General features: G+C 43.4%; 2 protein-coding genes across 3 annotated transcripts in view; both read right to left on the bottom strand.

Moving 5' to 3' along the window:
• The window catches only part of cers5 (ceramide synthase 5), a 30,871-nt gene extending 19,141 nt beyond the window's left edge, over positions 1-11,730 (bottom strand). For both annotated transcript variants that reach the window (XR_010007510.1, XM_062987132.1), the window contains exon 1: positions 11,419-11,730. Coding sequence is in view for 1 of the 2 variants with exons in the window: in XM_062987132.1 (XP_062843202.1) it covers positions 11,419-11,591 (173 nt within the window). In the remaining variant the exon portion in view is untranslated. The remainder of the gene's footprint in view (positions 1-11,418) is intronic.
• A 5,378-nt stretch (positions 11,731-17,108) lies between these two features.
• gpd1b (glycerol-3-phosphate dehydrogenase 1b) lies at positions 17,109-27,361 on the bottom strand. Its single transcript, XM_062986595.1, has 8 exons — positions 27,271-27,361; positions 23,628-23,805; positions 22,549-22,689; positions 21,496-21,634; positions 20,696-20,808; positions 19,544-19,780; positions 19,340-19,446; positions 17,109-18,732 (listed from the first exon to the last, which is right to left on the bottom strand). The coding sequence occupies exons 1-8, from the start codon at positions 27,309-27,311 to the stop codon at positions 18,636-18,638; spliced, it is 1,053 nt and encodes a 350-aa protein (XP_062842665.1). The 5' UTR covers positions 27,312-27,361; the 3' UTR covers positions 17,109-18,635.
• Between the last annotated feature and the right edge of the window lie 552 nt (positions 27,362-27,913).

Genomic DNA, 27,913 nt, shown 5'->3' with positions numbered 1-27,913 from the left:
CAGCTCCAGTACAGAGTTAATACAGATAAAGTTAAAGTGAATTAAATTTGATTAAAAAAACATAAAAAAATAACTATATAAGAGCAAATAATGTTTAATTGTCGATCTCGTAAGTCTTTAGGGCATTCAGTCAGTAATAAAGTCTAACGGCGGGAAAAAAAACGGCATCTTACATTGACATAATTCACGATCTCGATCTCATGACTTGGTCTCTTGCAGCATTCACAGGAAGTGTTTGCCAACCGCCCAGTGCAATTTCAGGTTTCAAAACTAATAATAGACCTTCTGTAATTCCTGTTTCATCATCAGCTACTCCTTGGTCCACACTGGAGATCTTATACGACTACAGATAAACACAGATGAATCGTTTTAATGTTATATAAAGACGTTTAAGCACACAGGTGGCGCACCAGTATTTATTTATTTGTTATAATAATAAATACCGGCGCACCGGTAAAATACGCTAGCCCACCAATGCTGAGCTGAAACAGCCGGTGCACTCGTCAGTTGGATAGAAATAAGAGGGTGCTGTTAGGCTGGGAGCCTACGCAAACAATGATTGGCTCGTTCGTAGCGAGGTTGCCATAGTGGATTCCTTTTAGATGCTGCAATTGTGACATCTGCTGGCTGATTGATGCCGCTGCACAGAGACGGGGAATAATGGGGAGCAGTGCGTGACTCTCAGTGAGCAATACGGATCCCCATATGAATATGTGCGTTTGTCACGACTCTCCTCGGTCAGGAGTGGAGTTCAGCATCAGTAGAAAGGATGTGAAATGCAATCGGGTAATTGGATACGACTAGATTAAGAGGAAAATTGAGGGAAAAAATGCCAAGTACGGTATGCAAGAGCAGCTGAACGAAGACAATATATATTTATTTATTGTTGGTTAATAAAATAAAATAAAATCTGCTAAATTAAGGCTCTTTAATTCCAGTGGGATTATTTCTCATTAGATAGTGACAATAAAATGAGATTAAAAAGTTTATGAGGCAAAAATGACGCCCTCGTATCAATATTTACTTTTGCTGATATGACGTTTAACGATTTGCAAAATTCTTAAAAGCAAAAGATTATTAATAAAAAAAAACTCGAGTTTTTATTTACGCCAACTCCAGAACTCCAGAACAAAGAGTTCCGGACCGGAAGACGACCGTATTCCGTTACTACATGCCAATTCATGTTCTAGCAGAAAGTCTCACACAGTGATCTGCTGACGTGACTTTCTTTATCGCATTCCTGACGACACACGGAGCCAAAAAGAAAGAAAACCTCAGTCAACGATCGCTGCCTACAACGTGTGTCAACGATGAGGGACGGCCGGGTGCAGCGTAGCTCCGTGCACAGGCACAAATATGGTCATGTGCAGGCCTGTACGCTGGAGTCTGTGAGGGGAGTTATGCTAATCCAAATCTCTTCTCAGACACACAGGATTACGCTGCAGGGGAGGTGGGGCTGGGAAACCTCAAGCTAAAATTGTGTGTTTTGTTTTTATAGTCCGTATACCAAAACGTCCCATAAATTAGTCGTGCCCGGCTGTCCAAATAACAACGTAACATCATGACTAAGACCCTAACTAATTCACGGCCGGCGTGCACCTTGTAGATGTAAAGTCAGAGACGATCGCTCATCTATTGCTGCTGTTTGAGTCGGTCATCTTCTAGACCTTCATCAGTGGTCACAGGACGCTGCCCACGGGGCGCTGTTGGCCAATTTTTGGTTGGTGGACGATTCTCAGTCCAGCAGTGACAGTGAGGTGTTTAAAAACTCCAGCAGCGCTGCTGTGTCTGATCCACTCATACCAGCACAACACACACTAACATGTCAGTGTCACTACAGTGCTTTGTAGTGGTCCTGTGGGGGTCCTGACCATTGAAGAACAGCATGAAAGGTGGCTAACAAAGCATGCAGAGAAACAGATGGACTACAGTCAGTAATTGTAGAACTACAAAAGTGCTTCTATATGGTAAGTGGAGCTGATAAAATGGACAGTGAGTGTAGAAACAAGGCGGTGGTTTTAAGGTTATGGCTGATTGGTGTATAAAGAGACACACTGTGCTCAATGTGGACCCCCCTTGACTCATGTCAGCGCCCAGACTCAGAAATCACATAAATTACAGGTACAGCGGTGAGAAAACCCTATGTGACCTTTCCTGCCTCAGGCACGTGTATTTCTTGAGACCCAAGACATACAATACAATGTAATGACATGGTTTGCAGTTAATACGAAGTGTAAGTTAGGTAAAGCTTAGTTGCTGAGTCATGATGAAATTGCTAGCTGTGCCACAATGGTGGAGAACGTCCTGCTAAAATGTCTCAATCTCAGACTGACCACGCCCATTAGCAGAGTGTCACAAACATCAAATTTCTGATATGACCAGTGGAGGTGTTGGGTCTTTATTGGGGATAATTAGCAGTTTCATCAGCATCTGATTGCAAATAATGATGTGACAATAAGCCAGAATGTTTAACCCCCGCCAGGAGCTCGAAGAGCCGAACAAAACGAGTACGTAAACATAAGGAGACCAAGCACCGAGGCCTGATGGGAAACGTAGCTCCCCCAGCAGGGAATTGGATTACCCGGTGTCGCTCCTCATCGCTCCGTCCCGTCTCGTCCCACTGCAACCTCATCAATCCTCTCTAGACCAACTAAGCTAATTGGGCTGCCGGTTACGCTGGCATGGCCCGAAACATCCGGCACGCCGACTCCCGACAAGGGAGCAGAACGAGCCTCTGAACAAAGCAGACGAGGACAACGAGCTCGGAGATGGGTGGACTTTAAAGTAAACACCAGGTGACGGATGCCCACAGGAGGGTGAAGTGTAACCCGAGTGCCAGGCTGGAGATAACGCTGGGGGTTAATGGTCGGGGTTAAGCGGCGCGCCCATTAAGTGATGCGTCATCGGCGGATCGGTGAGGATATCAGGTGCCGCAAAGCTTGAATAATTTGGTGGCGCGACTGGGGTTGAAACTGGCTTTGGGTTTCCATAAGTTTGGTGTAGTTTAGTAAAAATAACTTCCTTCACGTCTTCGTTTTGTCCTGGAACTATGGAAGTATGACGTCAGCATCCGAATTATCCAAGACCGGGAATGGACCGCTGTCATTTCCAAAACATCAGTGTTGTTTTTTTGCATGATGTAAATTACAAATTTAGCTGCAACTGCATCTCAGAAAGTTCATTCGGGTTTTGCCTGCTTTGTGAATGCAAATGATCGATACAAAAATAAGTCTGGATAAGCAAACCAGGTCCTCGGTGTGCACAGTTTTACAAATTAGGAGGTACAGCAACAGAAATAGCAAAATCCTAGAACGTAAAAGACCAAGAGAGAGAGACTTGACCGATGTTAGATGTGAAGCTATAACGTCAGCTGCTCTTCTGAGGAGGCTTCTCACGAGACTTTGGCGCACGTCTGTGAGAATTTGTGCCTATTCGGTAAGAGCTGACAGCATTTGTGTCCTCAGTTGATGTTCCGGTTCATTCCAGAGCTGTGCACAGGGGTACGGTCATGCTGGAACAGGACAGGACCTTCACTAAACTGTTGCTGCAAAGTCAGAAGCGTGTAGTTTCCTTTATATAACTGATTTATTACACCTGTAATAAGTGGTGTCCCAATACTGTTGTCCAGGCACTTTTATCCAAAGCGACTTACAGTACTGTGACAATATACTGTCTAAGCAATTGAGGGTTAAGGGCCTTGCTTAAGGGCCCAACAGTATCAACCTGGCATTGGTGGGGCTTAAACCAGTGACCTTTTGATTGCTAGTCCAGTACCTTAACAACTAGGATACAACTGCCCTAATAGCGTACTTCAAGATCTATGGTGAATTTATTGTAGTACTTGGTCACATCTAAAAATGACTCGGCCCGTTGTTGGTTCGACAGCATGACTTTAAACTCTATATACACACGAACCTGCCAGTCACGCATGAAAAGAAGCAATAAAACAGGCTGCTGCGAAGGAAACGTCACCATCGCATTTCTTGAACAGTGTTTATTTAGCTCGACCTAAAGAAAAGACTCCGCCCGCAAACCCGGCTTTTCATCTGCACATTTCATCTGGTAAAAATGCCCTTCCTGACACAACCCTCCTATTGTTCCGGTCTTGGGACCTGCACCGAGAGCGCACCGATACACGGCTGCTCCAAACCGTCCGCTGTCCTGCGCCCCTCTTGAGGCCTCCGCATACTCCCTGTGAAACCGAGTTCGCGAGAGCCGCACGAAGCCGAACGCGCCTCCGCGAGCTTACGAGCTGGCATCTTTCCAGCGGTTTCGTTTTGCCCGTTGCGGCTGCTATGACTACCGAAAAACGATTGCTGCGTCCGAAATCGCAAACGTAAACAGTACGTACTAAATTAGAGGCAAGTGCGCACTGCTCGGCCCGTACAGAAGCTCTTTCAGTACGCAAGTGTGCCGTGTTTGTCCAAGCACTAGATTATCCGGGTACTTTTCGTGTACTGTTTAATGAACACTACGTATTCGGGAGACACTACCCGATTTCGGACGCAGCCGATGATCACAGTTGAGACGCTCCTCAAAATTGTCCATGTTTGTTTTCATGGCACGCAGACCTCGTCTGCGGAGTTCGTCCAGCTTCCATGTGCGCCTCGAGGCCGTCCGTGGTTGTTCGCTTTCTCCGCAATTACGTCACGGTGGTCGCAGAAGCCAGACGAACGTCGTCTCCGCGTGAAGTATGCTGAGGCCTTTAGGGTTTTTAGGTAGGCATAGTGGGAGTCTAGTGTGTAGATTAGAGATGGGACGATCGATCGGCTATGAATCGGTATCGGCCGATTTTTAATCAAAATATGCTATCGGCGATCGGCGATATTTCCTAAAAGTAGCCGATCCGATCGTGTGATATATAAAGATCACGTTAAGTTAACAGCTCAGTGGATCGATCCAGACTTTGAGCTACGACGCGCCAACCATCACATCACCATTCATCAACCATCGTACAGAAACCACAGTGAAAGCTCTTCATGACCTAAAATAACATCATTAACGTTGTGCATCATACATACGATGTAATTTTGCTGATTGTAATATTTACTTTAAAAAGATAATTCAACCCGGTCACATCTGAGTGGATTCTATCAGCACGTTATATAAACTCCTGGTTCACTTTGGTAAATCGTAAGCGGTTCTTACTTGTGATGTAGATGAGAACAGAAAACGTTACAGAGCCAATCAGAGACAAAAGTTTATTCATTACCAAATTCGTTAGTTCAGGATCATCTGCTGAACTTTTAGCTCCTTAGATGGAACGAGTCTGACGGTCGGTTACAGATCTGTGGTAATAGCAGTTTAATTAAGCTTTTTAATGAAGCTTTATAATGTAAGAGAGTCACACAGAATGTTCTGTAGTAGCTGGTGTTTATTTAAAACCACGACATTTAATTAATAACAGTAAACACGGAGAGATAACTGAGAAGAGAAACTTACGCTTCGCGAAAAATGACTCGTGAATCAATGAATCACTTATAGCGATACAGTGAACAAAGCGTCTCTTCTAAAGGCACACACACACACGCACGCACGCGCGCGCTGCTCCGGTTTATCTTCACTGTGAGGCTCTTTTTAAGTTTATTTATTTTATTTACTGAAATTTCTGAGGCAGGTTACGTGAATCTAGCACGATGTTAAACTGGTGGCTGGAAGTTTAAACCTGCTAGCCGTCGGAGGTATTAAAATGTGTTCAATTAAGTTTCCTTTTAATCCATCCCTGCAGCTGTGAAGTTACACGGCGCTCGAGAGGCTGGGCCCTGTGTTTGCTCGGAGCATTTTTGCACCGGTTACAGAACAAGCAAAACCGGACTTGAACCATGTAAAGACTCCACCGTAACAAGACGGGCTAGATAGCATCAGCATTTCCAACTGGTTCCATCATCGCTCAAGCGCTTCAACACGCATCGCGTCGACCAGGTTACTAGCGCATGTGGATTTTAATAATGGGGTAACCCATTTAATAGTTTTTAATCCAACCAAATCGCCAATTTCAAGGTGTTTAGACTTTCTTGCAGGGCTGTGCGCTCACAGACGGTCCTTCTGATTGATTGCGCAACCTTGACGTCACGTCTAACGTGCAGAGAACTGTCGTCATACTGGAGTATTTCTAATATCGTAATTATAACCATGCACTGCGTATTTCCCTTCCCCAACACTGTTCTGTTTAATTCCCTGTTCACTCCACACACACCAACGCTGAAGTCGTTCTGGTTCATTGACCTGCTGCTGTATAGCATCCATCAGATTGCAGATCCCATTTACACAGAATTGTACCCACACACACTCGAACCCTAGTGTCCGGATAGACCCCAGATCGGCACCTAGGTGAGTGAGCGTCCGGGTCCCAAAAGTGTAAAAAGAAATCCCAGTCAGGGTCACGGTGTGTCCAGTTTCCCCGGAATCACTAAGCGCAAATGCAGTGACCCCAATCAGAACGCCAATCAATCACCATAACCAAGCCTAATATTAATACTAACACCCCCAGCACATTAACAAATAGCCAAACTTGACAGTTCCTGATGTTTGTTTGTTTATTCATTAGGATTTTAACGTCACGTTTTAAACTTTTGGTTACGTTCATGACAGGAACGGTAGTTACTCAATACACAAGGTTATATCGAACTCAGTCATGGACAGTTTAGTGTCTTCAATTCACCTCACTTGCACGTCTTTGCACTGTAGGAGGAAACCGGAGCACCTAGAAGCAACCCACACGGACACGGGGAGAACATGCAAACTCCACACAGAAAGGACCCGGACCGCCCCACCTGGGGATCGAACCCAGGACCTTCTTGCTGTGAGACGACAGTGCTACCCACTTAGCCACCGTGACAGTTCCTGATAGGAGAATATCAATCAATTTTCAGCTGCAAGGAAAAGTATGTGAACCCCTGACCTTCATTCGTTGCTGCTCTTTCTAGGAGTGAGTGTGCAACAGCACAAACCACACAGGAAGAAAGTTTGTGAACCCTTTGTACCTAATAACTGGTAGGAATTTGTGATTTCTGTGTGATTTCTCCTAATAAACAGCCCTCTTCATGCCATGCCTCAGCATCTCAGTTGGGTTTTTCTCCCATTTATTCACAGAGCATCATCCCAGAATGACCAAGAATGACGATGAAAACACCCGGGGGGCCCTTTAGCAATACTGACAATACCGAAACATGCAGCAAGGTTTGTCAGGTTAGTGGTTTTCACTTTGTGTTCTTGTACTACCACAATTACTGTGCTTTTGGTTTGACCTTTGCAAGACACCCACTCTCATTTCTGGCATTTAGCAGACGCCTTTATCCAAAGCGACTTACAGTAGTGTGACAGTATACAGTCTAAGCAATTGAGGGTTAAGGGCCTTGCTCAAGGGCCCAACAGCAGCAACCTGGCAGTGGTGGGGCTTGAACCAGTGACCTTTTGATTACTAGTCCAGTACCTTAACCGCTAGGCAGTTATAAACACATTCTCATCCGCACACATTCTCTCTCATCGTGGCTTTTATCTAAGCTCCTTTAAAGTGTGTTTTGACTGGGACGGGATTTACCCAAACAGGTCTCAGATCGGCACTGATTTCGGGTTTTGAGTGACATTTTATAGGAAAGGCCACCTCCACAACCCACACCTTCAATTTAATCTTAACTGGAACAACTGGACTCTGAAATCTAAGGATAGATTAGTAAACCAGGTTTAAAAGACATAAAGACATAAAAAGAGCAACAGTTAGTGGTTAAAATATTTTCTTCATTAATTATTTTTGGTCTGACTTACATCCACATTCGGTCCAGACCTAAACTTCACTTTGTGCACAGACATTTAACCTTTTCTCGAAACACCTGGTCGAATTGTGCACATGCAAACTATTTACGCAAATATAATCATGCACATTCAGATCTGCTGCAGCCTCACGACACACACTCATTGTTGGTCACCTCAGACCGAACAGGCTCGTTCACGCTGGTTAACTCGGATGTGTAGTTCAGATCACAAGACCGAGACTGGCGAGCAGATTCCTCACCCTCGGGCTCGCTGCTAATTCCCAGGATGCGTGGTGCGAGCTTCGAAGGAGTGGCTTTTGAGGAACCAATCAAATGTACACACACGCCCGTAGCTCTTCAGCGTCCTAGCCAAATTTTGTTTTGCTTAGGTGAGGCGAGTATCTCTGTATCAGAGTCAACAGATTTGACTGGAAAGCTACAAACAGTTGATTTGTGGAAAGTAAAGAAGGTACTGCATATGTAAATCCCTCATTTTGTTATTTCCATTTAAGCAAAGAAAAGTGTGTCAATGTGAACACAGCATTGCAATGATGATCCCATTTCCCAAAAACAGGGCCGGAACTGATCCTGGGTACAAAATGAGTACTGTATATTTATTTATTAGGATATTATTGTCATGTTTTACACACTTCGGTTACACACATGACAGCACAGGTCATTACTGCTTACAGGTTACAGTTGCAGGTCTTTGGACTGTGGGAGGAAACCCACACAGACACAGGGAGAACATGCAAACTCCACACAGAAAGAACCCAGGACCTTTTACCCATCCAATAAAAATGTAAACCTGCCCACAGAAATCCCAATAAATTCCCAAAAGGGAGTCTATAAATATCTACAAACAGGACACCCTTACTGTGTGTAGACGTAATTTGCGTTTTTGATCAGTATGGGCCAGCAGCAAAGGTATATGGATAAATATGTAGGGAGTTCCCCCAAAGACCAGCCGTAAAACACTGTGCATAAGGCAGAAATACCCTGGACAGCACGTCAATCCATTGCAGGGCTTCGACCATCCCCCTTTCAGACATGATTGATTTGAAACTGGAGCAGGTGGTGGGCTAGGGTAACAGACCACTCCTCCATACCATCCATGCACCTATGTATGCCTCTTTATACTGCCGAAACAAATCCTGACAACATCACGCTACCACCACCATGTTTTACAGTATGAATGGTGTTACAAGCTGATATGCCTCTAGAATCCTTTAGAGTTCACACTCTCCGTCGTCTTGCTGTCCAGACGTAACTAATTGTTAAGCAAATGTTGTTTTTTTTGTCTGGGCTTCTTCTGTTTTCATAAAGTTCCTTCCAGTCTCAGCCACTGACCTTTGCAGGTGTGTAGGAGGAGCCGTCAGTGTTGCCGTTCTAATCACTTCCACTTCTAGTTCAGTGAAATGACAAGAAGGTCAGTGAGGCTGTAGTTTTATCATTTCTGCTCTTCTGAACTAAGCTCTGAGGCACATTCTCTACGATTAGATCCTTGGCTCGTTCTAAACACTTCATTAACTTCATTTGTATAGCGGACAGCCTCTACCAAACTGCCAAACCTCAGAAAGGAATTGTGATGTAATTTTAAAAGCTGGTCCTAAATTCCTCACATGACCTAGAGTACGCTAGAAAGGTTATGACCGAAGAGATCGAAGAACAATTTAGAAAGGTTAGATCATTTTTGCCAGGCTTTTATTATAGACGTTATATCATTACATTAACGTCAAACAACATGCAGGTGTCAACCTGCCGCCTTGCACCCTTGGTAGGTAACACTAATCCAGCCAATAGATTGTATTCCAGCCTAGTAAACAGTTTGCACTATGACACTAGACAGGATCCATTAATGTGATGGAGAACAGAACAGAACAGGTGCTCGGGCAGGGCAGAGGTCTAACCAACTAGCAAAGCCACCAACCTGGCTGCCATCCACACAGACACAACTGACCGTGTCTGAGGAAGGAAAGGTTGGACAGAGGGCTCTGACCAAGCGCCTGTGCATTTACATTTACGGCATTTAGCAGACGCTTTCATCCAAAGCGACTTACAGTACTGTGACAGTACACAATCTAAGCAATTGAGGGTTAAGGGCCTTGCTCAAGGGCCCAACAGTTGCAACCTGGCTGTGGTGGGGCTTGAACCGGCAACCTTCTGATTACTAGTCCAGTACCTTAACCACTAGGCTACACACAGCACCGTGCACACAACCCCCTGTGCAAGTGTGTGTTTGTGAGGATTGGGGGTGGTGTAACACGTTGCTAAGCGTGTCTCTCCCTACCTGATATGGCTCTCAAATTTACATGACGTAAAACATGACGCTAAAATCCTAATAAAATAAATAAAATTGGAAAGATGCTGCTTTGGTCAGCAAGCTGAAGATCTGTGTCTCAAACAGCGCTCTGTTTCCTAAATAGTGCTCAAAATAGTAACCTCATGACTGGTTGGTTGACTGATGATTAATTGAAGCCACTATTGAGTACATGATGTGGTATTTGATATGGAACAGTGGCTGTTCTTTGCTTGGTGTACAGCTTAATCCAGTGAGTATAAAAATGACATATGTGGCTCTGTGGGGACCCTACATTGACAGGTGATAAGAAGCGGCCACAGATTGGACACGAGTCGGAGGGGGGCGAGTGGTGATCCTGCTCTCCATCAGATCAGCTGCTAGTTTGAGGTTCTGAGTTTCTGTCTCACTGTTTTGCATCTGCTAAATACTGGAAGTGTTTAAGTGTAAGTGGGCCCAGTGATTCCGGAGGGAAACAGGACACACTGCAACCCTGAATGAAAAGTAGATACACTTTCATAGAGGTAAACAGTACAGGAGGTGCAAGTATAGTGCCAGATGCAACAGACAACATGGTCATAAGATCAAGAGCAACTAAGCAGTCGAGGTGGGTCCGTCCATCTGACCAGGATCGTGTAGTTAGTTAGTTAATTAGACGAATAAATGGGTGGCAATTGTGGCAAACTACCCCAAAGTTTGCCCATCATTCAGCATCCTACAAAGAGCATGTCAAAGTCATGCATGCATCAACACCTCTGGATGCAGGATGCCAATTTAGTAGCTTTAGGAGCCCATTACCTTCTTAGATTAAGTGCTAAACTGAAGAAGCAAACTCAAAACACTAGAACTGTTTAGGCTGACTGACTATATTTGCAATGTTTAAACAAACCATATATTTAATGTGTTATAACGTGACATGCTGCTTGCTACAGCCTTCACAGCTTAGACTGAAGTTAAAAGGCCAGTAGTTGTTTAGTTGTGTATTTTACTCTATATTTTATAACCTGCAAAACTATATAAAATACATACAGTATAAAATACAAAGTAAAAAACATACTAATTTAAAGTATCATTAAGTTATAAGCAGTTCGCAGCTTTGGTTACAGTGAACATGGATACGTCCCAATCCGATACATCTACACTCGATAGTCTATCAAATAGGTACATAGTTGAGGATAATATAAAACACTATCTAGTACAAAAACACTCGGATTAGGATACAGCCTTAGCCAACCGGCTAACTTCCATTAGCTCTGACTTACACCGCCCCTTTTTCGTTTCTTTTCCGAACCTTGTTTTAAACCTGTATTTTTTATCATTTCCAAACACAAGTCAGTCAAACAACAAAACCCAACGTTTTCCTCCTACCTTTCAAAAAATATCCTGACCACGAATATCCCCAGGGCTAGCGGGAAGGCACTGAGTAGGTGCCCGGCTTTCGGGTACTCCACCCCGGGCGCGGGATCAGCCAAGTCCGCCCAGCTCACGTTGTACGGCAGCCAGAACTTCTCGTTCCAAAACCAGGCTGATAAAGCAGCCATGTTCCCAAAAGGAGACCCGTCTCCTGAAGAATAAACAGTAGAGAAGCTAGATAAATAAAATAGACAGCTGTAGGGGGATTAAAGTAGCTCCTTGCCGCCCCCTTTCACAGCGAACAGCAGTAAACGTGGACCGAAGTGAAGCTCCATCGACAGCGGCTCTCCCACACCCGAGACGGGTTGCCAGATACTGGCTTACGGAGCTACATGTGGTTGCCAGATTAAATGTTTTCGCATCAGCATCTTGAGTTTATTCACTGCACTTACAATAAAAAAAATAATTAATTTAATCATTTATTCATTCTTATTCAATACCAGTTTTATCATGTACATTTTAAAGTAGACAATCTACCCTCTGCATGTTTTGGGAGGTGAAAGAAGAACCGATGTATCTACATCTACAGGAAACCCACATGGGCATTACAGAAAGTGACATAAGACAAGATTTGTTTGTTTGTTTATTAGGATTTTAACGTCATGTTTTACACTTTGGTTACATTCATGACAGGAACGGTAGTTACTCATTACACAAGGTTTATCAGTTCACAAGTTTTTATATCAAGCACAGTGTTTGACAATTTAGTATCTTCAATTCACCTCACTTGCATGTCTTTGGACTGTGGGAGGAAACCGGAGCACCCGGAGTAAACCCACGCAGACACGGGGAGAACATGCAAACACTGATGGTCTGTAACGCGTTACTTAGTAACGCGTTACTCTAATCTGACCACATTTTTCAGTAACGAGTAATCTAACGCGTTACTATTTCCAATCCAGTAATCAGATTAAAGTTACTTATCCAAGTTACTTATCCAAGTTACTGTGCGTTACTATTTTTGTCATTTTCCTTAGTGAAAAGATATTTTTGCTTTCTTCTTGGCAGGGGTGGAACCAGGGGGTGGCCAGTGGTTGCCATGGCCACCATAAAGTAATCTTCGGCCACCCCTCTGGCCCCCCCACCACCGCTTTGCCGGCAATGTTTTTGCGGAAGCATTTCTGCAGGCAGGAGCAGCGCACCTCAGATGAGTAGTTCTTCACCAAAACAGTGCAGTAATACACTCAACATCAATGTCAACCACCAACACCATTACAGAAGTACAGTAGCACTATTTAGTAGTATTCGTGGCGCGCTACGAGTAAAAGCGCCAGCTGGCTCTGCGCATTCCAGTGTTGCCAGATTGGGCGATTATCCGCCAAATTGGGCGGATTTTGGGTGAAAACAATTTAATAGCAGGTAAATAACACTTCTATTTAAAAGAAAATCTTCCGTTTTAAGAAGCTCCAGCATTGTAGAAGGCTATTAAAAGTAAAGTCAATTTTCAATGCTGATTTAGCGTAATAGTGTTGGTCAGTCTGTATCATATTCTTGAAAGAAAATTAAAATTTGTTTTCCATGCATTCACACTAGCATGTTCTGGGATTCAATTGAGTCTCATCAGTACACACAAGTTGGCAGCCAAATGATAAAGTATTGCAAAGGAATATCTTTGAAATATTCCGCATTATATAACTAATAAAGTAACTTGTAATCTAACTTAGTTACTTTTAAAATCAAGTAATCCATAAAGGAACTAAGTTACTTTTTAAAGGAGTAATAGGATTACTTTTTCAAGGTAACTATGCCATCACTGCATGCAAACTCCACACAGAAAGGACCCGGACCGCCCCACCTGGGGTTCGAACCCAGGACCTTCTTGCTGTGAGGCGACAGTGCTACCCACTAAGCCACCGTGCCGCCCCACATGAAACAAGAATGAACGCCACTTTACCCACAGTGTCCCCAAAATACATAATTTCACTATCTGCTTCCTAGTCATCCTTGTCAGGGTTACAGTTGGCTTGGCGAGGTAGAAATGTGCCCTGAACAAAGCGCCAGTTCATTAAAAAAAGAATTTACTAACTTAATCACTCATACACTATTGAAGGGGCGACACGGTGGCTCGGTGGGTAGCACTGTCGCCTCACAGCAAGAAGGTCCTGGGTTCGATCCCCAGGTGGGGCGGTCCGGGTCCTTTCTGTGTGGAGTTTGCATGTTCTCCTTGTGCCCGTGTGGGTTTCCTCCGGGTGCTCCGGTTTCCGCCCACAGTCCAAAGACGTGCAAGTGAGGTGAATTGGAGATACTAAATTGTCCATGACTGTGTTCGATATAACCTTGTGAACTGATGAATCTTGTGTAATGAGTAACTACCGTTCCTCTGATGAATGTAACCAAAGTGTAAAACATGACGTTAAAATCCTAATAAACAAACAAACATACACTGTAGAGAGGCTGGTTCATCTTCTGCATTTTTTTTTTGGGGGGGTGGGAGGAAGGACAGTAAACAGGGTCAGGGATAAAACCCAGGTCCCTAGGTCTTATGTTGCAGATTAATTAATTTTTGCATAATGCTTCATCAAACTTAAAGATCCTGAACCACCCGTAAAGAACGATGCAGCAATGCAACCTGGACAGCAAGTCCTGCCAACCTATCAAAGCCCAACGCACACAGCCACTGGTGCTTTCCAATTCATCCCAAAGATGTTCAGGGCTTTATGCAGGCCACTGGAGTTTCTTCACACTAAACCCATCAAACCATGTGTGGATGGACTTTACTAAAAGGGGTCTCAACATATATTTATCCATATAACTACCTGGCCAAGGTTTGCAATTCTATCCAAGTGTGGTTAAATCCCCAATCTGGCAACGATACCGATGTGCTGAAGGAAGTGTACAGTTCCTTTTGACCCTGTATATAAATAAGAGAACCTATTTCAGATTATGGTACTACGAGGGTGTAGAAACCAGGGAGGGCAGGTAACAAACACCTGATTCAACCCATATACTGTCCCCATTTCCATTGCAGAGTACCCTACAGTCCCTGGCCAAGACTGGTAACCAAACTGCTGTGTTTTCCAATGCACGGTTCCCTACAGTACACTGAGGTCCAAGAAGGGTAACCTAATTATGCCTCTATTCCATTGTGTGGTACTATACAGTACTCAACAGTCTTTGGTAAAAAAAATACCCTACAATCCCTGGTCAAGAAATGTAACCACATCTAGCACTATTCGTACTTTACATAAAGTTATGTTTTAATTTAGAGCCTGGCATTGAACATTGAGTCTGGGAACAGTCTGTGGGTTGTTTTGCATGTTCTCTCTATGCCTGAATGGGTACTTTGGTTTCCTTGCACCCCAAAACATGCAGAAGGTGTAAGGTGGCTGTAAATCGCACCTTATTCTGACTCATTAAATGTGTGAGTGTGTATTTGCCATGCAAAAGACTAAATGAAGAGGTTCCTGGAAATTAATAAATGAAAAGCTGCCTACTTTTTCCAAAAGTGATAACAGGGGTATTTTGTGGCCCTCTGCCACAGGTACCTCAGCAGTTTGGAGTATTTTAGAGGTCATGTTTAAATACCAGGGTCTTTGTAAATGTTAAATAGAGCAACATGTGATGCTAAAATGTCTTTGACTGTATTAAATCCGTGTTTGTCAGTGCTGCCCACATGTGGTTAATTTGTAAACTTCACATGTAGACTATGGGTGAGGCTAAAACCCCAAAAATCCACTAATAAGCCAAACCTACACTTGGTTCCCAGGCCCCTAGTAGGAATTCCTACTAATTTATCCTCAGACAAAATGCTTGATTTTGATCATGGTTGTAGAGCCTTTCACAAAAACACTGGACACATGTTAAGAATACTTTTTGACAGAACTTGAACTCATAACAGAGCATCAGACTTTCGTGTACTGACATCTAGTGTCAGCTTAGAGAAGCAAGTTCACCTATTGGCATGCGTTAGGATTAGAAAGCTATAGAAACACCGAGGAAGCTGTTAAAAGGGTGAACTTGAAGTTCGTCTACGAAGATTGCATGGCTGGATGCTTGCTTCCTGTACCTGTAGCAGTAAATGGGGCTCAAGTGCTGAATCCACTGATTAGAAAAGGTGTCCACATACTTTAGCCCCAATGTTTTGTATGTTCGTATGTTTTTGGATTTGGTGCTGGAGCACATGGTTGTGGTCATTCATAATGTGGTAAATTTGATTTTGTATCATGGCTCGTCCTCCAGTCCTTTGCTTCTCTCTTGGCCTGTCCACACTTCTAATTTTAGCCCTAATGTCTCCTGATGGAGCGCAGTATTAATAGCAGTGTCAACAGAAGGACAGCAGGTGAACTTTTCTCAGGATCACAGTCTGTTAACTTCAATAAACATTTTATAATTTCATAAATCAGGGTGTTTACTTCTAATCAGAACAATCTTATATATTTTTACAATACATAATTACTCTATTTATGCATTTATGCATGTCTCCTGCACTGCTGCAGACCTGTACCCTTGCTGAGGAGGGCTGTACCTAACACACACCCCCTTCAACATGTGCAGCTGCCAACCGCTTCTTTTCACCTGCATGCTGTGGGTTCACACAGAGCAGTTCTGCATTGGGATAGTCTTGTACTGATCTCAATTATTCAACAGCAGAGGAATCCCTTTGGCCTTCCCACCCCCAGACACAGCCAATCATGTCCGTGTAGGCGCAAATAGCAGAGCTGAGCTTTACAATAGGAGCAGAATGCAAAACAAATTGCATTTCATGCAACATTGCACATTAGATTGATCACACGTGTATACAGACGCTGTGCTCCTTAATTTTTCACTCCTCGGCTTAAGACCTCTCCACTTATTAAACACAGTGAGCAGGTAAACTGGGGTGCATGTGTTTTGAACTGATACAAGCTAAATACTTGCAATGCTATTGAGGTTTTTGCTATGCTGTATATTTCAATGGTATTAATGTCATGGATAAAATCAGATTTTTATTAGGTATTGAAAGGTAAAAGTTTAAAAATAAAAATTGTAGTGTGTAATGTGGGTTACACTCGATAAAATAAAACTTGTTTTAGAAAAATTTGATAAATATTTTAAAAGCTATTGAAGTTTTTAAATGGCGTAAACGGGTCACAATAATTATAATGCATGAGTAAATGTATTCTCAGAAAGTCTCTATTCGAATCCGTGATTGTCAGCGTGCCTACAGTTTGCACTCATCAACAATTTTGCAGAACAATGTATGAAGTACATAGTAACTGACTGTCGGTCATCTGGCACTAAATAATAAAACAAGACCATTCGCCAATACACATGAGAAACAAGAAAATGTTGTAAAAAGCCTGATTTTTCCTCACATACTAGTTGTTGAATACAAATTCAGCCTTTTCTGTGTTTGTTCATTATTACAACTTGATGATCAGGACGTAATTACAGCAGAAATAAGGGTCATTCTAAAGGGGTCACAAACTTTTTCCTGAAGCCGTTCACCCTCCTGCACCACCATGCTCAGCTGCAGCGTAAAGGGCAAAGGACGTCGACTCTGAGCTGCTAAAGGTGAAGAGTTTAGGGTAACACCCGTGGGCATCTGGAGCAGGAATCATATGTCATGCCGGGAGTGAACGGGCGCAGTGCAGGTCCGAGAGTCACAGATTCATACAGCACGGAGGAGTAACCGTGCCAGAAATAATAAAGAAACAGAGCCTGCATTTTGTATTACAATTTTAATAATTTACTTAAAACGTTTTAGTCTCGTCCGTGTGTTACGTCCGTATGAGTTGCACAATTCAAGTCAAAAGTTTAAAGACGCTTGTAGGGGAGACATTTCATATCGGCCTCGGCGGAGAACCCAAACTGTCCTCTCATGCGGAGTCTGGATGGTCAGATGTGATCCAAGAACCACCAAGTTTTTCATGAATTAGAAGCTGCTGGGACACAAGGTGACACTGACAACAGTCAAGCAAGCTTTACAGTATCACAGCATAAGAGGACAGTTGGGTTTTTCCCAGGAGGAGACCATTTACATTTACTTACAACTGTGACAGAATACAATGTAAGATATTGAAGGTTAAGGGTCTTGCTCAGGGGTCCAACAGTGGCAACCTGGCGAAGGTGGGGCTTGAACTAGCGACCTTCTGATCACTAGTCCAGTACCATACCTTGCTTTTGCTGTATTTAAATTTTTGACTTGACAGATTATCAGAAAACCCACAATACACGTACGTATAAAAGGACTTTATTAGGTGCTCCTCTCTGGTACTTTCATTCATTGATTATAGAGATGAATTAGTGGGTATACAATTACTGACTGTAGGTCATCCATTGTAATCAATCGAAAAGGACTCCATATGACGCCCACAGACTAGATGTCATTTGGATCATGGACCATTCTCAGCAGTGCAGTAACACCAACATGGTAATGACACGGTAGTGAACGTTGTACTGGTATGAGTGCAGCAGGTGCAGCAATGTTGTTGGGATTTTCAAATACTGCTCAAACATTTCATCAGTGCACACTTTCTAATCTCAGGACGCTGTCGGCTTTATATTTTTGGTTGGAGCGCCATTCTCATTCATCCCAACAACACTGCGGCACCTGATACACTCATACCAGAACAACACAGATCCCAGTGCCTGGAACGGTCCACCACCAAAATAACATCTAGCCAGTGGGGGCCCTGTAAGGTTCCTTTTGATTGATGGATGGGCTCCAGGAGGGAGGACAGTGTACAGAGCAACAGATGGGTTACAGTCAGTAATTGTATACCCACAAATGACAAAATAATCAATGAATAACCATGCCAGATAGGTGTACCTAATGAAGTGCTCAGTGAATGTTAATGTTTGGCTTTAACTGTGTGTCTAAAGTATCTGGACAGGATTAATATCTAGACATTTAAGGCACTTTTTAACCCCTCCATTACAATCCTAATGATCTTTTTCAGTACTGACAGTTGGCACGTCTTCAAAACATACCCAAAAACGTTCATGTAGTGTGCTCCAGAAATGCTTCCATGCGTTAGTTTAATGTTAGCGACACTAACACAGTAAGGCTCTTGTGGATAAAGGTGATGCTGACGCTGTCGGTGCTTTTAAAATGGAAAATCTATGGACATCCGCTGTTCAGTCTCGATTCAGTCTCTTGTTTCTGGTGAATACGCTATTAAAAACAGGCACAGGTTAAAGAGTCGCGACCCTTCACACACGTGTTTTTCCAGGCTAAACTCATCCCGGGGTTACATGTGCTCTGGGTGATTCTGCAAGCAGCTGATGAACTCTTTGACTGGATGGCCCTGGAAGCAGATCTGATAGACTGCATTGAACAGAGGGAACCTGTAAAAAACAACAAAAAAAGTTCTGGCATGACAATCCAGTCACATTTCTGGACTTACACACCCCACCTTTCAATTTTACGTCATCCTACACTCCCGAGAAGAGGGCGTGTCTAAATTCTTAGATCCTTTAAAATGCTCCTACTGAGGCGCCTTAATTCTGAGTGATGATCTGACTGAATGACGAGGGAGCGTCCGACGCCTCCTCAGCACTGAAGGCAATCCCAGCATTCAGTGCGGCACGACTTCTCTCACAAAAAAAACTACAAACATGAGGGACGAATATGATTACTTTCTTTACAAAAGTACTCATAGACGTTTAATTTGTATGTAGGTGCACAAGTGTCATTTATTTGTAAATTCGGTACACAGAGGGAGACGTTAGCTGGCGTGCTAGCGGGTTGTGCCGCCTCGCCTCACTGTGTTAGCTTAGTACGCTAAAACTGTGGTGACGTAATCGCTGTAATCTCTGTATAAGTAGAGCATCGTATGAGTCCCATGTCTTATTAGAATCCTCTTACTGAGGCAGCTCACCAGGTTTTCAGACAATCAATCATTAAAAGGGTCGTCCACATACTTTTGACCATAATGATTTTCTACAGACTTACTTGTTCACTATGTTTTTGTGCTGGAGTATGTGGTTGACCTCAGCTGCAGTGGCTGGACCCTGGAGCTTCTGTCCGTTCAGCATCTCCTTCTCCAGCTCCTCGATCGACTAGACAGACAGACAGCACATCGTTTCTCATCAAACCAGATTCCAAACCATCAGACAGGAAGAGTCTGAGCTATTTAAGGACGTTGGAAATGCCGACCTTGCCGGTCTTGGCGAAAGCCTCGCCGATTTTGCGGTTGCGCCCTCCGTAGCAGGTGGTGATGAGGTCAGCGACGCCGCAGCTCTCCAGGAAGGTGGCGGGCGAGACGGTGCTAGTCGTACAGAAGAACCGTGCGAACGCGATCATCTCCATCAGACCCAGACGGATCACCGCCGCTTTGGTGTTATCGCCGAAACCGAGACCGTCGCAGAATCCGGCGCCAACCGCTACGATATTCTGAGGGGAAAAAAACACTTAACACTCAACCACTCCCACTGTCTTACCTGTACAGGTGAGGTCAAAAGTTCACATACACCTGTAGGGAACATGCATGGGAGCAACTTAAAGTACCAAGATAATCTCAGTAAACAACTGTCTGTACCTACAAAGTACATGGAACAGTGGTCTCTTTGTCAAGTCAAGGAAAAAAAAACTGTCATCTTATACAATTCTAGGAATCACCAAAACACTCTATTTCTTGCTCCCGTTAAGGCTCGCCAGCGGACCGTGATCCGCGTTATTGATTTGGCACAGTTTTTACGCCGGATGCCCTTCCTGACACGACCCTCCCTATTTATCCGGGCTTGGGACCTGCACTACAATGCACTGGTTTATGCATCCTAGTGGCTACATACCTACAGAACAATTCAGTGTCTCCAATAAGCCTGGCTGCATGTTTTTGGACTGTGGGAGGAAACCGGAACACCCGGAGGAAACCCATGCAGACACGGGGAGAACATGCAAACTCCTTACAGAAAGGACCCGGACCGCCCTACTTGCTGTGAGGCGACAGTGCTGCCCACTTTGCCACCGTGCCGCCCAGGAACCACCAAAACACTGATCTGCTGATATTTAAAAGCTGCATGAACACATATGACACTGTTTACAGTCAAGCAGGCTTTACACATCCATGAGCTTAGACCTACCATGTAAGAAAAAAGCCCCAGTTCTAAAACAGGGCAGATAAAGCTTTACTGATATATAGACTGTTGTACCACCCACATAGTGCAAACATTCAGTCACAGAAAAATAACCGTTGCAGAAGCTGTACTTAAACATCTGACCTTAACCTAAACAGCACTTTAATCAGACACTAAACAGGTCCTAAATGATGCAATGGTAATTTTTAATAAGTGCAATATTTAATGATACCTTCAAAGCTCCACAGATCTCCACGACATCAGACTCCTCCACCACGGTGACTCGAAAGTTTGTGGTCTGCATGAGTTCCTTCAGCAGCGGCCCGTGTTCTTTACTCTTACAGCCTGGATGAATCAAGACACGTGATGAATTAAATACAGGAATTAAATCAATAAACCCGACAGCCAATCGCGTTTGATCTCTAATTTGATTAAAAGTCTTGAGACAGTGCGCTCGGGTGGCGCAGCCATATTTTATATTACAAGGGTTCAAAAAGTTTGATGCAGCGCTGCTTTCACATCATAATCACATGAAAATCTTCTTCCCCTTAAAGCTTCTTTGAGCATCCAAGAAGGTGGAAATCAGATGGAGCTAAATCAGGACTATAAGCACTTCTCAGTCTCAGTCGTAAACTTTTTGAAGACCATTTAAAGTCCATCACCGCTGGGACCCAAATGCAAGTTCCAGCAAAGCTGAAGGCCTGGTCAGGTGCTCCAGAGACACAATTGGCGTGTCTGATGGAGTGAAGGCCGGATGGCGAATCGCCTCGCTGCTGCAACAGTGACACCTGCTGTTTGGTCGAGGCACCAGTAGCAGTGACGGCAGAATACATTAATCTAATGTGTTCCTCCGTATTTCTAAAAAAAAGAACCTTCGTGTCTGATGCTAAGCCCAATTTAAGCACTGTGATTGTTAGAGATCATGGCTGACCTTGTGAGACTACCATCTGAGAGTCTTACTGGCAGGGTTATGCATCCATCAGAACCAGAACCACCATGCTGCTCCAGACCAGTCATTTCCGGTTCACTCACCAATCGTGGTTTCACAGAATTTGCCCTCAGCCACCTCGTTGGCCAGGTTGGCTCCCATCAGCACGGTCATTGTGATTCCCAGTTTCTCCTTGATGACATCGGAAATGAGCTTCAGCCCGTCGGGACCTTCGTCCACACCCTGCAGCATGAAAGAAACTCATGAGGTGAAGCCGAACAAAACGACCTGCACGGAGTAACGGTTATCAGTTCTGTCGCCGTGAACCAGGAGTATCTGGATTACTCCTGTGGAGGGGCTTAAACCAGTGACCTTTTGGTTATCAGTCCAGTACCTTAACCAGTAAGCAATCACTGTTCAACACCTGTTCAACTTAATGGATGGTGTTTCCATAGCTAAGCACATAGGAACTGGACTCTGGAGCACTTGAAACACACTCTGAAATTTGACTGATGCCATTAGCAAAAACCACAACTGCAGCAGTAAAGAAGAATCCTGTTCGACCATCCCTCCCGGCAGACACAGCCAATCGTGTCTGTGTAGGCACCTGACTGACGATAACACAGCTCAGATCAAGCTCACCAAGCCTTGATCTTAAACCCACATGTCAGCATTGAGAATTCCAAATGAGAACTTGTCCTACATCAGTTCCAAACCTTAATATATGGTAGTGGTGGCATAGCGGTTAGGGTACTGAACTGGTAATCCAAAAATTGCTGGTTCCAATCCCACCACTAGCCAAGTTGTCAATGTTGGACACCTCAGCAAGGCCCTTAACCCTCAATTGCTTAAGTTATATTCAGCCACAACTGTAAGTCACTTTGGATAAAATAGTCTGCTAAATGCCGTTAATGTAAATATAATTCATGTGGTTGAACAGATGTTAAAGAGGTTGAAATCCTCTTAGTCATGTTCCAATATCCAGTAAAAGGACATCAAAGTAGATTTATGTCAAAAAATTGTTTTAAATGGCTCACAGTGTAAAATCGAGAGGCTGAACGTCTTTCATTGCTCACATGCTGACTTGCTAAATATGCTAATGAACCATTTACAGCTGAAGTCTGTGACGGGAGCCGTTAATCAGTTCCAAAACTTGCCTTGATCAGGGACATCCCCACTGCGTCTGGCTTGATGTGCCCTTTGATCGTGTCACATGTTCTCTTCACAAACTGGTGCGGGATCACAAAGATAAGGACGTCCGCCCCTTTCACCGATTCTAACAGATCTGGAACAGCCACCTGAAAAACACGACAGCGTGACGACCTTTCTCATGATGTGGCATCAGATCAGTGTGTGCAAACGTCGTAGTGATTAAAGGTGATTACATGTAGAATGTTTGTTTGTTTGTTTATTAGGATTTTAACGTCATGTTTTACACTTTGGTTACATTCATGACAGGGCAGGTAGTTACTGCTTACACAAGGTTCATCAGTTCACAAGGTTATATATCAAACACAGTCTTGGACAATTTTTGCATCTCCAATTCACCTCACTTGCATGTCTTTGGACTGTGGGAGGAAACCGGAGCACCCGGAGGAAACCCACGCAGACACGGGGAGAACATGCAAACTCCACACAGAAAGGACCCAGACCGCCCCACCTGGGGATCGAACCCAGGACCTTCTTGCTGTGAGGCGACAGCGCTACTCACTTAACCACCGTGCCGAACACATGTACAATGTAAAGGATCGCTGCAAATGTACAGTAGAATGTTGTTGTAGTGTTGGGTGGATCAGATCAGATTTAATTTGTTGAAGTCAAAACTTTACATACACTTAAGAGACACAAATTAAATCAGTCTTGAGATGATTGTTCCTCTTTTATTTCCCAATGTAGTCATTTCCAAATCCTGATTGTGACCCCAATACCCTACCCTAGATTGACCTACCCCTCCCTCAGGCAGAGACAATTGTGGCCGTTTGGACACCAGTCTAGGTCAAAAGCATTGCCTGTGTTTCAAACATCCAAATCCAACCAGAGTTGTGTCAGATGTGTGCCAATTTCTGTGCTGTACATATATTTTTGAGCCACAATTTAATCGATTCTGATCAATCAGTCACAGAAAAGGAGCAGATGCCGAAATCAATATAATCCCAAGACTACTGTGACCTTTAGCTCCTTCACAATTCAACTCTAAATGACATGAGTAGGTTGTCCTGCTTCTAAAGTGACGTACCACATTAGGGGGCAGTTTGTGTCCCGGCAGGTATTTGACATTCTCGTGGTCAGTGTTGATGATCTCGGTGAGTTTGCGCCCGTTCACCATCTCCTCAAACACCCACATGTTCACTGTCTCCTCAAACGTGGGGTACTTGGCCGTGTTGGCACCCACAATCTTGGCGATGGCGGAGCCCCTGTAAAGAGAATAGAAATATTTAAACAACTCACAATTTGGAACCCAGAGTGGCAGTCCATCACAGAAATGATTGGTCAAAGCAATTAGTTGGATTGGCACCCTGTCCAGGGTATTTCTGCCTTGTGCCTAGCATTTTCCAGTGCAACAGGACCTGTTAGAACCCTGACCAGGATAAACCAATTGATAAATACAAAAATGTAAAAGTAAACATATTCATAGTAAGTCATCCAGCACCATGAACCCTTTAAAAAATCTGAGGTTTGGCACTGAGGTGGAGCAGCTAGCCCACCACGACACTGACTGGCCGCGTCTGAGGGAGGGAGGGTCTGATGGGGTTACTTCTAGAGATGGACCGATCGGGGTTTTTGGCACCGATTCCGATCTCCTTTCAGGGACATCGGCCGATAGCCGATTCCGATTGGGGGGGGCTCACTTAAAAAGAGCCTCAGAGTAAAGATAAACCGGAGCAGCGCGCGCGTGTGTGTGTGTGTGCGTGCGTGCGTGTGTGTTTGTGCCTTTAGAAGAGACGCTTTGTTCACAGTATCGCTATAAGTGATTCATTGATTCATGAGTTGATTCGTTTTTATGTGAAGCGTAAGTTTCTCTTCTGTTATCTCTCCGTGTTTACTGTTATTAATTAAATGTCGTGGTTTTAAATAAACACCAGCTACTACAGAACATTTTGTGTGACTCTCTTACATTAAAAAGCTTCATTAAAAAGCTTAATTAAACTGCTATTACCACAGTCAGTGGTAACCGAGTCAGACTCGTTCCGTCTAAGGAGCTAAAAGTTTTCTAAAAGTTCAGCAGATGATCCTGAACTAACGAATTTGGTAATGAATAAACTTTTGCCTCTGATTGGCTCTGTAACGTTTTCTGTTCTCATCTACATCACAAGTAAGAACCGCTTACGATTTACCAAAGTGAACCAGGAGTTTATATAACGTGCTGATAGAATCGACTCAGATGTGACCGGGTTGAATTATCTTTTTAAAGTAAATATTACAATCAGCAAAATTACATCGTAAGAGCTTTCACCATGGTTACTGTACGATTGTTGATGAATGGTGATGTGATGGTTGGTGCTTCGTAGCTCAAAGTCTGGATCAATCCACTGAGCTGTTAACTTAACATGGTCTTTATATATCACACGATCGGATCGGCTACTTTTAGGAAATATCGCCGATCGCCGATAGCATATTTTGATTAAAAATCGGCTGATACCGATTCGTAGCCGATCGATCGTCCCATCTCTAGTTACTTCTCATTACTAACACAACAGCAACTGGTTTGAGGTTTAGGTACTGAACACATGAGGCATTGTGGGTGAGAATCCACAGCTGGTTGGTGTAAAGAAGAGGTAGTGGGTGCTAGTCTGAGGCTCTCCTCAACAAGTAGTGGGGTGTCGAAGCAGCAAAAGGAATTGGAAATAGTTACAGTGAAAGTAGAAAGAAGGGAGTCACATATTGTACAAGCCACTGTTCTGACGTCTGTTCTGTGTAAAGATGAACGGATTTTGATCCTCTAAGCAAAGAGAACATTAAACAGCAACACTGCTAATATAATGTAAGCAATGATGAATCAGCCAGACATGCAGTGGGTGAGTTAAGTTTCCAAACCGCTGGTGTTAAAAAATAGAAAACATTTACTCTAGGTTATTAGACTGATGTGAATCTGATTTGCTGTATCATGCCAGGTCCTTCTGTCTGATATGAAAGCATTACTCAGCAAATGCACAATATTACTGGTACTCGCGTTGTGAATCATTTTACTGAATCGACTCTATGAAACCAAGCGTTTTACGTGAATCAAATAATGAAAGATTTGATTCACTTGGTTCAGCACAGGAATGATCAGGGAATTTTAGAGTAAGCTTTAATTTGGGCAGCTACAGTAAACGAGATTTATATTTTTGATACTGTTATTAGACAAACACTGTAAATACGGATCATATAACAATGCTTATTACCAACCAAACGTTTCAATGTGTAATATAATATAATGTGGAAAACTTATATAATGTGCTCACCTTATTTCCCTTTTAAAAACCCTAACTTGTTCAAACCAAACTGGAACCAACCTTCAGATTGAAATGGTTCTTTATCAGCAGGGTTATGAAACCAAACAGAAAACACGACTGTCCAGGAACCAGACAAAACAATGAACAAATACAAAACAGAAAGAACAAAATAGTTCTAAACCCCCCTAGGCTTCCACAAGTACAATATATTATCATAAGTATGTGGACACCTAACCATGGGTTTGTTAGACATCCAATTCCAAATCCATAGGGAGTCCCCACCACTCCTTTTGTGGCTATACAGCCTCTGATCTTCTTCCAAGGGTTTGTATTTTGGACTGTGTGTATGGGAATTGGTGCCCATTTAGTCAATACATTACATGTACAGTCAGGCAAAGATGTTGAATAACAAATATTATTGTTATGTGTGGACCACTTATTCTGTCATCTAACCATATCTTAATGGGCCTTAATGGAAGTTCTCGCTGGAACAGGAGAAACTGTTTCCACAAAATATTAGTTAGTAATGGATGTTGCTGAAACACATGGACTAAATAATTCATGTCTAAATGCCAGATTTCAGTGGTGTCTAAATAACTTTTGACCTTATAGTATACATCGATAAGTTTGGTTGATCAAGTCATGGTGGGTCCAGCTCCACTTACAAACACTGAAAGCAGGGCGCAGATTCCTTTCATACCTGGGAACAACTTAGAATCCACAATTCTCCCTTCGCATTAATTGGATTTGCAAGAAAGCTGGAGTACCTGATGGAATAACGCAGATGTCTAATTTGCTTGGCCAGGCACTTAACAAACAAAACTGACAGTGTCTGAGGGAGGGAAGGGGGAATAAAATAGATGCATCGAATGGCTTTACAAGTGTTGGAGGAGCCGTGTACTAGCCTGCAGCAAAAAGGAAAAAAGACAAACTGGACTACCCAGTGGAAACCCACACAGGCCCCTTAAAAACAAGCCTTGAAAAAAGACCAGACACACATCATGTCCATTGGAATGTATTAGGCTTCGATTTTACGAATCGATTCTGAACAACTCACTGTACACGGGCGTTTAAAAAGAACCGATTCACTAAAATTCCGATTCGCGATCCATTCGATTCACCCATCACTATTCTAGGAACAGGTTCGCCTTGGCGTGGAATAGCAAACACATAATATAGAGTCAATTTAAATCTAAATAGACAAATATTTGATATATTTATCCTGCTGCATGTCTGCTAATACACAGGAATGCAGTAGTACAATCCACCTTATCTGATATTAATATCAAAATAAGCATTATGTAGTGTATTAATCTGCAGAGCCAGTTCACCCACATATGAGTCACTATTACCATAATAAGTTCAGTACACCAGTGTCACAGCCAGCTCCCAGTACAAAACACCCAGTACCACATTGAATATTACACTGAAACAGGTACCTACCAGTTACCGGAGCCGATAATGCAGACTTTTTTGGGTGCCATGGTCTGATTTAGTAGTTTGAGGCTCCTCGGTGAAGCTACAGTGAGCTGAATACAGACGGCTCATAAAGAAACGCTGTAGAGTGTATTTATATAGACACTGGGTTGCCAGATTGAGATAAATACATCCTGTTCAGCGAATTCAAAACCCGCCTAGAAACCCTTACAGATGTAACCAACGTATGGTTGCCAGATTGGGCTTTTAAATAACAGGTGTAATATATTCAGGCGGGAAAATGTCAAGCTCTGTAGCTAGCTAGAATCAAAATTCAACTTTACCTGATGATATTGTACATAATCATTAGTATCAATCATTTTGGTTGGGTGACCATGTGTCCCCTTTGCCCTGGATATGTCCTCAGGGACATGAAAAAGGGGGAGGCCAGAATTTGGGTTGTCGGAGCAGTAGCTTGCTTGGGGTGGTGGAACATAGTGACAGACTACAACTCGAATATTGCACAAATACAAATGGACAAACAGTCTAATTAAATAAAGTTTCCAAAGCATTACATTTCATTCAGATCTGTGGAAAACTGCAGGTCCATAAAGACGTGAAACTCTAATGGCACAGAGCCCTGACCGTAGCCCTACTTAACACTATTTTA

Source organism: Trichomycterus rosablanca, chromosome 24 (genome assembly GCF_030014385.1).
Source record: "Trichomycterus rosablanca isolate fTriRos1 chromosome 24, fTriRos1.hap1, whole genome shotgun sequence".
NCBI classification, from domain to species: domain Eukaryota; kingdom Metazoa; phylum Chordata; class Actinopteri; order Siluriformes; family Trichomycteridae; genus Trichomycterus; species Trichomycterus rosablanca.
This window is presented reverse-complemented; position numbering and strand designations above follow the sequence as displayed.

Excerpts from the sequence above, each read along its gene's own strand:
- gpd1b (XM_062986595.1), bottom strand. The coding sequence starts at position 27,311 with ATGGCACCCAAAAAAGTCTGCATTATCGGCTCCGGTAACTG. Across the intron at positions 22,690-23,627 it reads ACAAACTGCCCCCTAATGTG|GTGGCTGTTCCAGATCTGTT; the intron begins GTACGTCACTTT and ends CGTGTTTTTCAG. Across the intron at positions 20,809-21,495 it reads ATTCTGTGAAACCACGATTG|GCTGTAAGAGTAAAGAACAC; the intron begins GTGAGTGAACCG and ends TGATTCATCCAG.